Source organism: Anopheles merus, chromosome 3L (assembly GCF_017562075.2).
Source record: "Anopheles merus strain MAF chromosome 3L, AmerM5.1, whole genome shotgun sequence".
NCBI lineage: Eukaryota > Metazoa > Arthropoda > Insecta > Diptera > Culicidae > Anopheles > Anopheles merus.
Window position 1 is genome coordinate 23,691,339 of NC_054085.1, and position 12,426 is coordinate 23,703,764.

Here is a 12,426-nt window from a genome sequence, read left to right on the forward strand (position 1 = left end):
GTGTTTTACCAGTCAGCACTTTGATCAAGTGTATTTTCATTTATCAAATTTCTAATGTTGTTTGAAATGTTTTTTTTTAAGTACTTGTATTGATTTGTCTAGTTTTGAACACAAAAGTATTGTAGCAGTTTTTTTTCTTCTCTTAAACCATTGCTTTTAGTACTTTTATATATAAAAGCAATATATACTCTACTCCAGCTTGTATTAGATGCAATGTGTAATGTATTACAAATCAGTTACTTTGCAAACAAATTCCAAACCACTACAGTAATCCACCAGTACAGCAAAGAAAACACTGGAACAAAACACAACACACCCTCCTTACTGCCCAGACCCAATTTTGTCACCTAGCCAAACACTTCGCACGATCGTCATCCTCTCCGCCACAGTCGCACACGGGCAGCGTGGCGAAAGTGAGGGAAGAGAAGACACCAGTGGAGCTCACTGGAAGTTCTTCCCACCCACCCCCCCCCCCGCCCTCCAATGCGTACTACTTCCCTCGCACACTCACCCACAAGTTCCCCCTTTACAAACTGTCTGTTACATTTATCCAACTTCTTCTTCAGAACTATGCATGCCTTGGGATCGATTATACGGTGTAAGTAGCTCTCCCTTTCAACACGGTAGTTCATACGCACGGTGTAAAACCAACCGCATTCGGTCCACACGTATCCACACACCGACGCGTACATCACCAAATGCGCTTGCGATAGTGCCACCCCAATCACCCCAAAGCTCAAGCATTTGGAAAGCCTTTCTTTTACTAGCACAATAGGCACACCACACAATTACAAGTACATTTCACGCACATTATTAGCACACCTATCCAGCTGCAAGAGAGAGAGAAAAAGAGAGTGAACGGAACCAAAAGACTTGCTGAGTAATGTGTGCGATCCATAGCAAGCGAATGCAGTGCACAGTACTTAAAACTACAAATAATAGAGCAAAATATGATAGTAATAGTACTTTTACACTGCCAAAGACATTAACACACGCACACACAGCTGCACAATACATTGCACAAGAACACAACTATAGCGAACGACAACAGTACGAAAGTGAAGAAAAACATACACTGATCGAACGACGGCAGCACGCAACTGTCGTGTTTGCTTTGTGCATTTTTTGTTTGTTTGTTGTGTACATACACGTTTTCTTTAACTATTTTTGAGTATAGATTGTTTTATAACATATTTATAGATTTATATAGAACACGTTGTTAGGTGTTTTACGTCATTTACTGGACGTTTTTCGCACTTATAGATGTTACATTCATCTATTAGCTGTCTTTGTATGTTTGTTAGTTGTTTTTTCACCTCTTTTACGTCTTTATTTACTGTTGCAGTTGGTTTTTCTTAGTACTGCTGTTTGATGTTTTGGACTTTTTGATATATTTTTCTTATGTTATTTATATCTATTCAATCTTAGAGGACTTTTATTGTGTTTACTAAAAATGGGTCATTATTTTTGTAAATATATAAAATTGGACTGTTTGTGTTTGTGTTGCCGCCCATACTTGTATTGTGCTACCGTAAATGGTTTTGAACACTTTTCCTATCAGCACGTAAACTAAACTAGTTTAGATAGTTTGGAAGGAAAAAAAGCCGCATCGCTGGAAAGCAGTTTTAAGTGAACCCAACTCTACGTGTTTGTTTGAAGTGATTCAGTTTTATCTGTTTCTCCTAACAAATTAACTGCATTAACTGGTTGAAGAAAACTAGAGTGTTTTTGATGAAGTTTGACTCTTTTCATCTAACTTTTATCATCATCAGTGCACAATCAGAGTTTTTTCTACATTTTAACTTGATCTTTTTTTTTATCTTTTGATTCATTGTTGGTTTTTTTTTGTTTCTCTTTGCACAGAGTTATTGACTTAATATTTTATTCCTACCCTATCATATCAGTAATATATCGAATTTCTCCCATCATATCCTTGTTTTTTTGTTTTTCACTTTTCTCCCTGTTCCCTGTTTGCTCGTGTGGCACATTAGTTTCGCCCATTAGTGTTTAAAATTCTCCCCATCTCTTGTTCGCCTTTGGCCCAAACCTCCCCTTTCCCCCACCCCTCAAACGATTCCACCTACAACATTCTTTAAAGCATCTGTGGTGTTATTTGATTTGCTTCAATCAAAAAAACAAACAAACAAAACCAAACCCCGAATTATTACAGATTAACCGAAACTGCACGGCTTCTGCGAAATGTACGGCGGGTCTTTACCGGAAGATCACACACGACCGAAAATAAAGAACTAGAACTGAAGCGTGAGTATTTCTGCACCAAGTGGAAGCGAGCATAACCGTTTTTGCTGTTGTTGTGAGAAGAAAACTAAAAAAAGCAACAACCAGAATGCAACCATTGTTCAGAGCCACGGTTTAAGATGAAGAAACAGAAACGAAACATATCGAACACACGCAAAATAAACTAACAAAAAACAGCCAGCACACTCACAATTGCAACATGGTATTGCTAAACGACAAAAGCCATGCCAATGGGCGGGCAGGGAAGGCTTGAATTGCAAACTAAATTAAACATTTGTTAAACTCTATTATTGGTGGCTAGTGTTGAAACGCTTTCGTGAACCTAACACACCTTCGCTTCATAATCATTCACAAGCTCAAAAGCGTATTGTTTTTTATTTGTTTTGTTTTAATTGTTGTGCAAACACAGTTAAAAATCACTCCATTTAGATTTATTCAACTTTTGTTTTGTATAAATAATAGCTCTGAACACCGTTTAGTAAAACACAAGAAAATGGAACATAGAAGTGCACTTGAAGCTAATTTTAAATGTACAATGTTTTGTTTAAAATATGAAAAACTGCTTTGCTTAACCGTTAAAAAGTACTCCGATGCAAATCATCCCAAACTGAGCGATAACGAGCGAATGTTGAGTAATTTTGAGTATTGCTACTAGTGAACGACTAGGCTTCTCCATTGTACTATTTTTGCTCCTTCAGCCATTCGAACGCGGTTTACTTGTTATCCACACTTCCCTTGTATGTTTTCCTGGTAAGAAAACGGTGATTTTAGTCACACCATACCGTCACTATCGACACTCTCTTGCCTACTGAATGCCATTTCCCGGAACAAATGGAGTTTTCCCGGGAACAGCAGTGCCACTATCTCGCCCAGTGTGTACCCTTTGCCACTAATGTGTGATTTATATTCCTTCACCTTTCCCCCCAAAAGCCCCGCAGGAACTGTTCGAACAATGGAAAGCTACGTGGTTTTCCTCGTGGCCTCGGCCATCTGCGTCATTGTGTGTTGTCGCCCCTTTGGTGCGGGCTGACCTTAAACCGAAAGTGAAAGAAGTGCGCTAGAATAAATTGCTTAATAATTTAACGTACGATCAGGGCTATCAGAATCAGGGTGAATAACAACAAAATGGCCACCGTTGTTTGTCCACAGCCGCTGTGTGTAGCTGTATGTCCCCTATAATTATCAACCCTGTATGCACAAATGTGTACACCCTTCTGCCCTATTATCCCTTCTTGTCTGGCCACCACACACCACTAGGACACTGGCAGCATTGTTGTGCCTTCTCTGTTTGCGTTGGTTTTATCTACTCACTTTGGTTTGGTGTGTCCTCGGCGGGCCAGTATGGACGGGCTAAAAATCAATGTGACCACTGTGCACTCTGCTGACCATCCAACGCGCTACTGAAAGGGTAAATTCTACACCCACCTACCACACGTGTGGTGCCGTCTGTTGATCGATGACTGCACGAGTCACGAGCTAGCAGGTACGCTACCGATTCGATTATTCGGGGCTGCTTCATTAATTTTACCCAGCCCAAACGCAACGTGCATTAAATATTTAAACGCAAACCGTCACCTGTCGAAGGTAAATATTGATGCGTGAATCGTACCAGCCCGTCAAAAGGAAGGCGTCCAATTAGTCAGCAGCTCTCCGGCGCAAGCGAAGCTTAATGACTGTCATTTGAAAGTTTCCCCACCGCTTGAACCGCTTCACCACTTGCTTGCTGACAAAGCATTACCCGGCGCTTTCATGTTTTGATGTGTGTTCATTGCTCCCTGAATTAGCTGCTGCTGTTTCGAAGGGGTTTACAATGGTGCTGGGACTCCATTTGCTTTCACGTTTCGTTTCGTTTGTATGTTTGTGTTTCGTTTCGTTATACTTTTTAGCAACGCTGCTGGCACAATACTTCCACAATATACACATGCACACAACACATCCTTATAGGCGGTACAGCTTGACAAAATGACTTAAAACGTGACTGAAGACATGACACACTGAAACAATATGATAACATCGAAAGAATAAGAGATGAGATGATAAAAACCAATAAAAAACATCGACAATAAATGTTCAAAACATAGTACAAAGCATAAAAATATAAAACTATAGACATTAAACAAAACACTAACAACACTAACTAAAAGTGTACAAGTGCACACAAAAACACAGAAAGTGTTAAAATACACCAAATTAAACACAATACTCAACTGACGACGATCACTCACACACACACACTCACTCACGATGCTTCTCACTAACATTGAGCTTTAACGTACCATTGCGCCCTCTCGTGGGAAACGCTCCGTGAAACTAATCTACCTTCCTCTGTGTGTGTGTGTGTTCCTCCCGCAGACGGGTACGCCTTCTCCCAGGAGGAAGGTGGTTCGGTTACGCAAACGGACGTCATCCGGGCGTACGACACGAACCTGCCAAAGCCGGACGGCAACTGAGCGTGTCGCGGATGCGCGTACTGCTACGACAGCTACTTTACCGTCTGCTGAGAAGGCGCTACTTCCGGTCGCTGCCGCAACCCACCTCGTACCATCGGTTCCGGTGCCGCCGGCCGGGCCAGCAGCGCTCATCGTTCGTCGCTGTATCGGTGTAACCGGTATTCGACGTGATGTGTATAGTTAAAAAGGATAGTGTGAGTGTGTATTCCGTTTATTTTTCCCCATTTTTGGCCAAATTACTGTTTCCCATTTCCGCACTTCCCGTCTCACGGGTAGGAACGAAGGGGAACGCCGTTCAAAGGAGGGATTAAAAATGTGCAAAAAGAAAATGAAGATAACACAAAATCAGGCAACACACTGTTTACAAACACGATGTTATGCAAACCAACAGCCAACAAAACACAAAAAAGGGAATAAGTAATAGAGATATGGTTCAGCCCTCTGATTAGAAAGCAAAAACAAAAACAAAAGTTATATTTTTTCACTGTCGCAACGACACGCAACAAATGACATAATATAGATGTACAATATGTATGTGAGTGTTTGTGTGTATAATGATTGTGTTATATGTGTGTGTGTGTGTTTTTGTAATGTTAAAATACGAAAGCAACCAAATATGTGAGCACACACAAACACATCCGCATAGTACTAATGGCAGATAACGAAAAGAATTAAAACACAAACGAATGGCCACTATTCGTTAGCTTTAAGACACAGGGTACATCTAGTATATACTTATAAATGGTTAGACTTTAGCAGACTTAAGCCGCGCCTGGAAACGGGAAGCCCGGGTGTGCTGTCCCGTTGCGGTAGAGATAGGTAAAGGATTATCAACTATAAATTAACACACTTTTTACCCTTTTTACTACACTTGCTTTGTGATGTACTGTAACTCTTTTTCCCTATATTTTTTATTGTTGTTTTTTTCTTTCTATTTGCTACTATTACTAGTACTTTTGAGGTACTGTTTGTAGTGTTTTACTAAATTGATAATTTTGTTCTTCCTTATTTCTTCAGATTTTTTTTTTAAATTGACTTTTGTTTTATCCCAATTACACATTGTTTTATTAGCTTATCTTAACTATCGATGTTAAACTAATGAAAAAAATAACATTAGCATTGAGCAACAAATTCGTCAAGATAGACTTGAAACAACAAAAAATGTTTATAATAAAACGCACATACATCTGAAAGCTATCAGCTGTTTCGTTCACCTTTATCCCTTTGAAACGAATAACATTTACTAAGTACAGGTGAAATAGTACTTTCATGTAATTTTGACAATTGCATCGACCGTTCCCGCTGCGATCGAATTCCGGAAGCTGTCAGTTGTCTTGAAATGGCGTCGCTTGTCATGTCATGAGAACATGTCCTCTGATGATCGTATGACCTTAGTGCTTGTTTTAAGTGCCACACAAGTGTAACAACAGCTTGAACCTAATCCAAGGTATAACATCGAATGAAATAAGGAGCGCTGATATGCAAAAAGGGCTACTATTTTTCTATTACACAATTCGCTATAACCAACAACAACAGAATTTGGATTTTATTAACAACCATTTCAACAGAAAGTTATTATCATAAAACCCACCTTTTCAACATAAGGACATATCAGATAGCTGGATTTAATTTGAATGTTTAAACTTTTTCATAATTCTGTTGTTAGTTTTTTTTTTATTTATTTCAATTGAAAGTATAAATTGATTCGAGCACAATATTAAACAACAGACATACTCTTGATGAGGCGCTGTTTGAAAAAAAACATGAATAATGGTATAGATGCGGAAAATTTTTGCAAGGATTTGAATGTCATAACTTTGTAACCAAACTTCAGTGTCTTTTTTTCACGTGTTGTGAGCGCGACGAATAAGAGCGCAAATGGCGACGAATAAGAGTAAGGAAATGGAAGAACAAAACCGCTAGCATATAAGCAAACGATAGTATTACTGTACTTTATTTATGTATAACATTTCGCTCTATCTCTCTCTCTCTCTCTCTTTCTCTATTTTTATCTTAAAAACTCTAAAACTAACTGAAAGACAAATCGATCCAGACGTGTCCAAAGGCAAGATAGTCCGTGGTAGTAGTACATTTTTGGCTAGCAAATCGATCAATGGAAACAACAAAATGGTTTTTGGCTAACAAAAAAATGGATGATGGAATTAACGAAAAAAGCGTTTAAATGATTCCAACCACTAACAACCAAAATGCTAACATGGTATTGTCATATTTTTTTTAAAAATCTGCAAGTAAAAGTTAACAAAACAATGTTACAAAACAAATTACAGTTTATATATGATATTGAATTTAATCTAGTGCAGTGTTCTAGTGTGGCAAATGGGGGAAATGATGAACAAAAATCAGTAGAAAGCAGAGAAATAAGAACCCAAACCACTCCCTATCTACAGCAATGTGCACCTCTTTCAACTTATCCATAGGATCATAGAATTGATTACAAGTCCCTTTCAACCACTACAAAAGACGATAGCTCTCAAAGCAACAACAATAGTGTCGCGATAAAACTAGTGAGTGGCCGATTGATCGGCACAAGCTTCTAGTAACTTCAAACCTAACTAGATAACAACTAAAGTAAATACTCCCGGAGCTTGTAACTGTGGCAAAGAGAACTGGCCCTCAGCTACCACTACAAAACTTAACTACCAAAGAGACCAAAGAAGGGGTGACACTGCATATTTGATGTGTCGGCTGAAGTGTCGAACCTATTCTCTAACTTTGTGGCCGAGTAACGAGTGTTTGCAGAAATAAAGGAAAAACAATCACGAATTATACTTAATTTTATTTATGGAGTTTGTGTTCCTTCGATACAACAATCCGAATATTATTTTCTAAATAAAATGTACTGTCGATGCCGTAAACCACCAGCACTGAAGCAAGTGAGATTTGAGTAATGCTCGTTGGTGCTGATACCCATATATCTGACCACACGACCATTCATATAGATAAGTTAGAAGTTAGAAGGCTTTACCAAATGCCACAAATCCACTAAACGACCACTAAACGGCTTCTAAACGACTCAAGCTCTGAACCTTAACGGAACATAGAAAGACTTCGTTTAGCAGACGACAAACGACTCATGCATTCTAAAAATATTTGATTTTCCAGTCGTTTAAGCTTCATCTGTGGCGCTTGGGCATACGTCATAATTAGATGAGGCTTGTCGAAACACATTGCAAGCCTCAAAGCAAAAATAAATACTAATGGTCGTGTGGTCTGATACACCTCAAGCTCCACAGGTTAAGCTTAAACGACTGGAAAATCAACTGGCCATAGAAAAAAAGAAAGCTTAACAGTTTCACTGGTTTGCTCAATAGATGGCGCTTTATAACTCATCATCATATCATGTAGCTTCTTCTAATCATGGTCTATACCCTTCTAACTTTCCGAGCAAATATATATAATAATGGTCCTGTAGTGAGGTGAGGTATGCAGGAATTGACACCATCGCCTATTTTTGAGGTTATCATAATTTTAGGACACTGTCTTGGCTCTTTCCTATGAGAAATGTACTTTATATAGCGAAAAGTCGACTCTACGGCACCCTTTTTGGACAGGCTCATTCTAAATCTAATAGGAATATCCAATTTATCATCGAGCATCCCCAAGCGCCACAGATTAAGCTTAAACGACTGGAAAATTGAATATCCATAGAAAAAAAATGAAAGCTCCACAGCTTCATTGGATTGATCAATAGATGGCGTATTACAACTCATCATTATATTGCTATCCTTTTCTTGCAATGTGTTTCGACAAGTTGCATTTTATTATGACCTATATAGCCTTCTAACTTTCTGAGCAAAAATCTATATGAATGGTCGTGTGGTCAGATACGTGGGTATCAACACCAACGACCATTGCTCAAATCTCACTTGCTTCAGTGCTGGTGGTTTCCGTTGGAGTTTAGTATTTAAACAATCGTATCGCCGTTCTAGTTCTAGCGATGCATAACTTCAATGCGAAACCATACAACAGTACAGAGGAAATGAGAAAGCTCTCCTCCAAGCGATGAAGCTCAACTGGTTGGGGTATCCCACCAACAGAGAGCGCCACCAGCTTTTTTGCTATTTTTAGAATGAATGAGTCGTTTGCCGTCTGCTAAACGAAGTCTTTCTATATTCCGTTTAGGTAGAGAACTTGAGTCGTTTAGAAGCCGTTTAGTGGTCGTTTAGTGGATTTGTGGCACTTGGGTCATTTCGGTCTGCCTAGAATTGGTCGCATTTGCTGCTTGGGAAGTTGATCGAACTGGTATAATGCTGGAATCGCAACGAAAACTCGACTCGGAAAGAACTGCACCTTGGGCTGTAAACACCTTGTTTAAGCTTGACATTTTTGGTTGACGCAGCCGTGGCTGTCAAGTTGGTGCCAAGGATTTCTGTCGTACTATTTCTTCCGCGATTGCAGCAGGCGCCCTTCGGATAAATTTGCGCAAATTCTCCAAAAAGCGTAATCTACAGCCCTCAAGATGAGACTGCCGATGGGACGTAAACAAGCCGAACAGGCCGCTCAATGGTAGGTAACAGTGCCGCTTAGCTTGGGTAGGCTGTGAAAATCTGTGCATCCTTGGGTGGCGCGTTATGTAAGCTTGTGTTTTCGTGTGCTCCTCCATACCGTCGAAGGGCGAAAGACATCCTGGGGACTATTCCCTTCGTTGCACTGTAGTTGCAGTTACACTAATTTCCCTTCTCCGTTTTCCTATTGTCTCCGTAGGGCCTCTTCTGCCGCCGCTTACGGAGCTGCTGCGGCGCTGGTCGGATGCTACCTGACCGACTGGAAGGTGATCGTGTCGTACATCCCCTTCTACGGCGGCAAATTCGACAAGAAGGAATAGACACGGTCCGACTCGCATCGCTGCTAGCTTTAAATTCGGTTATAGCAAAATTCTCGCTCAGTGGACACATCGAGAGGACAGTATCCGGAATGACGCTGCAGGGCGTGCTTGCACGTCAAGGAGAGGGTGAGACCATCCACCAGCCCCCTCGCCCAGTGCAATGCCATCAAATTTGCAGTTCAATAAGAGTTCACCGCTGAGGAAAAAACAATACCAAAATCGGCTTCTAACGGTTATCCAAGCCTTGTTACCGTTTTTATTCTTCCGCACACACAGTTTTTGAGAACCGTGACCTTACTGTCTCTGCTGTTTTAATTTTAGCCTGATGCGATGGGCACTGTAAAGGAGAAACGGGCCAGAAACCGTTACCATTTCAAAACGGGCTGCATTTTTCACAGTGGTCTTACCTTTCCTCCTGCTCCTTTTTTCGCCTTTCCTGTTCCAGCTCGTTCGGATGCATCCGCTTCCGGTGGCAGTAGTAGTTGCTTTTCGACGTGAACTTTCGCGAGCAGAACTCGCACGAATACTTCTGCTCCTGCTGGTGCTGTGCCAGATGCTCCCGCAGGTTGCTCTTCACCTTAAACGACTTCCCGCAGGTAGGACAAACGAACGGTTTCTCGTCCGTGTGCTGCACCCGGCGATGGTTCTGCAGGCTCTGCGCGTTGATGGTGGTGTAGTCGCACTGGTCGCAGGCATGCCGCACCTGGGAGTGCTGCAGCATGTGCTTCCGCAGGCAGAGCTTGTTCTTTAGCCACTTCCCGCAATGCTCACACTGCACCTGATGCAGCACCTTCGGCTGGTGCGTGGTCAGGTGGTAGTTTAGGTTGCTTTTCGAGATGAACTTTTTGCCGCACGTGTCGCACACCACACAGTTGCTGGTGCCGTCCGTCCTGTGCGACAGGGCAATGTGCTCCGCCAGCTTGTCCCCGGAGCGGAACGCTCGCCCGCAGCTGTGGCACAGATGGTACGCGCACTTGGCCTCGTTCTCTTCCCGGTGGGTCGAGGCGTGTATGAGCAGTGCGCTGATGTAGCTGAAGCGCCTTGGGCAGAGATCACACTTGAGCGGTCGCTCCTCCTCCGGCAGGTGGTTCTGCATGTGCGCCTTCAGTATGCGTGGCGTGGTCATCATCTTCTTGCATATTGGACATCTAACGAGAGAAAGCGAAGATTGAAAATGGGAATTGTCCCGCTAATAATGCGCCTCACGATCGGCCACACTTACTCAAACGCTTCCGGTTGCACATGTTTTGCCATGTGCATGGCCATCTGCGATTTCTTTTCAATCGTTCGTCCGCAACAGTTCACAAAACCCTCCCGACCGTGGGCCGCCCGGTGATGGGCGAACAGTTCCCCGATCGTGGCCCAGTTTCGCTGGTGGCAGAGCTCACACACCAGTCCGTAGTACGCGGCAAGACATTTCTCCAGCTCCTCGCCATGCACAATCATCCTGCCGTCCTTGATCATCGGTGGAAAGTCGTAATCGTTCACCCGGACGAGAATGCCAGCTTCTTCGTCCGTGGTGCTGACGACGGTCGTCACACCGTTGCCGATTGGGTCTGTTTCCTCTCGCAGCTCATCCCTCTCGGCCGCTGTTCGCTCGTCGGAATCATCATCGAACGGGAGCAGATCATAGACCAGATTTTCCTCTTCCGAGATCGTATCTTCGCAAGGCGCTTCAATGATTTCGATCAGTTCTTCCCCCTCCCCCTCGTCGTACACAGCTGTGGCCTGCTTCGTTTTCTGTGCCTCATCGTACGAGGGTGGATCTCCAGAGTCCTTCCGCAAGTCATAACTTTCATCGATTTCGACCGGCGGTGCTGTTACGCTCACAATAAAGGTTATTTCTCCCCGTTCACCGTACGCCAGAACGGATTGATTCTGTTCCACCCGGCGGACGAACGAATCGATGTACTCCACCGTGTCCCAGCACTTGAGGCAGATGTGTTTGGGCAGCGTTTCATCCTCTTTAACCTGCAAACAAAATTGGTGAAATTTTAAAATGAACGACCAAACGCGGGCGGTTTCTTCGAGCGGGGAGTGATATGCAGCTTTTACCGTGAGTTTTAAGTGTTCGCGAAGCTTTTGGCACATTTGCGCCTCACGGCCCCGTTTACCGAATATTGAAATCAGTAAATCGGCCGTATGCAGGCAGAGCCGACATTGCAAGCTTTCCGGTGCTGCGGAGGGAGGAGATTCTTCCATTTTTAGGAGTACGAATCGACCACAAGCTAAAGCATAATTTAAAGCTTTATTTTCATTTAACTAGATTGCATCAATTGTGCAGTCATACAAGGTGTTTGTTTACGTTTGCTGCCGTTGACATCAGCACACCCGTTGAGCAAAATAGTTGACGTTCAGATGGCGTGGGATCGGAAAGGAAAAAAAACTTAACGAAGCTTTTTTAATGCTTGTTTTTTATTGGAGGAGTTTCATTGATGAAGGGCATGTTTTTGAGTTGCACATGATGAAACGATAATTTATAAAACACATTTTAAGGAAATGTAAATAATAATACAAATCATTCACTTTAAAACATGTTTCTTCGCTAAAACCCATAGATGTTTCCATAAGCCATCCAATAGCCAGCTCGTACTTTATAGTTGATTTGGGGCTGTTTAACGAAAAATCGTTCCGATGTCGTATTTTGTGGCTGATTAAGAGAAAGACGGTACTTTGCGGAACTATGGAGCTTTTTAACAGGTACATGATACTCTTAGAAGGCGAATAAATATTTCAACCGAAACTTTCACGGTTACTACCGGATCTCTTCGAAATTTTTCAACATTTTTGATTCAACGAGAACAGATAACTTGCCGCCATCTTAGCTTGTTTATATACTGGATTTGCAGCCTTACTAATGTAACTGCCGAA

The 12,426-nt window shown here is 42.1% G+C and overlaps 3 protein-coding genes across 13 annotated transcripts in view; 2 read left to right on the forward strand and 1 right to left on the reverse strand.

The window, feature by feature from the left end:
* Positions 1-7,508, forward strand: part of LOC121600020 (probable phospholipid-transporting ATPase IA) — a 73,383-nt gene extending 65,875 nt beyond the window's left edge. For 8 of the 11 annotated variants that reach the window (XM_041928277.1, XM_041928269.1, XM_041928270.1 and 5 more), the window contains one exon: positions 4,612-7,508. In XM_041928277.1, the coding sequence (XP_041784211.1) occupies positions 4,612-4,864 (253 nt within the window). In that variant the 3' untranslated portion in view covers positions 4,865-7,508. Of the gene's footprint in view, positions 1-566; positions 599-2,170; positions 2,452-4,611 lie in introns of those variants that run through there. The other 3 variants (XM_041928272.1, XM_041928271.1, XM_041928273.1) reach the window with 3 other exon arrangements.
* A 1,565-nt stretch (positions 7,509-9,073) lies between these two features.
* LOC121600070 lies at positions 9,074-9,791 on the forward strand. Its single transcript, XM_041928365.1, has 2 exons — positions 9,074-9,236; positions 9,435-9,791. Exons 1-2 carry the CDS (start codon positions 9,190-9,192, stop codon positions 9,553-9,555), a joined length of 168 nt encoding a protein of 55 aa, XP_041784299.1. The 5' UTR covers positions 9,074-9,189; the 3' UTR covers positions 9,556-9,791.
* LOC121600069 (transcription factor grauzone-like) lies at positions 9,783-11,881 on the reverse strand. The gene is made up of 4 exons (XM_041928364.1): positions 11,611-11,881; positions 10,778-11,526; positions 9,963-10,703; positions 9,783-9,892 (listed from the first exon to the last, which is right to left on the reverse strand). The coding sequence occupies exons 1-4, from the start codon at positions 11,755-11,757 to the stop codon at positions 9,850-9,852; spliced, it is 1,680 nt and encodes a 559-aa protein (XP_041784298.1). The 5' UTR covers positions 11,758-11,881; the 3' UTR covers positions 9,783-9,849.
* Between the last annotated feature and the right edge of the window lie 545 nt (positions 11,882-12,426).

What these genes read in the sequence shown, in the direction of transcription:
- LOC121600070 (XM_041928365.1), top strand. Translation starts at nt 9,190, where the DNA reads ATGAGACTGCCGATGGGACGTAAACAAGCCGAACAGGCCGCTCAATG. An exon ending in GCCGAACAGGCCGCTCAATG is followed by an intron (nt 9,237 to 9,434) that starts GTAGGTAACAGT and finishes TTGTCTCCGTAG; the next exon opens with GGCCTCTTCTGCCGCCGCTT.
- LOC121600069 (XM_041928364.1), bottom strand. Translation starts at nt 11,757, where the DNA reads ATGGAAGAATCTCCTCCCTCCGCAGCACCGGAAAGCTTGCAATGTCGG. An exon ending in GCGAACACTTAAAACTCACG is followed by an intron (nt 11,527 to 11,610) that starts GTAAAAGCTGCA and finishes TTTTGTTTGCAG; the next exon opens with GTTAAAGAGGATGAAACGCT. An exon ending in GTGCAACCGGAAGCGTTTGA is followed by an intron (nt 10,704 to 10,777) that starts GTAAGTGTGGCC and finishes TTCTCTCGTTAG; the next exon opens with ATGTCCAATATGCAAGAAGA.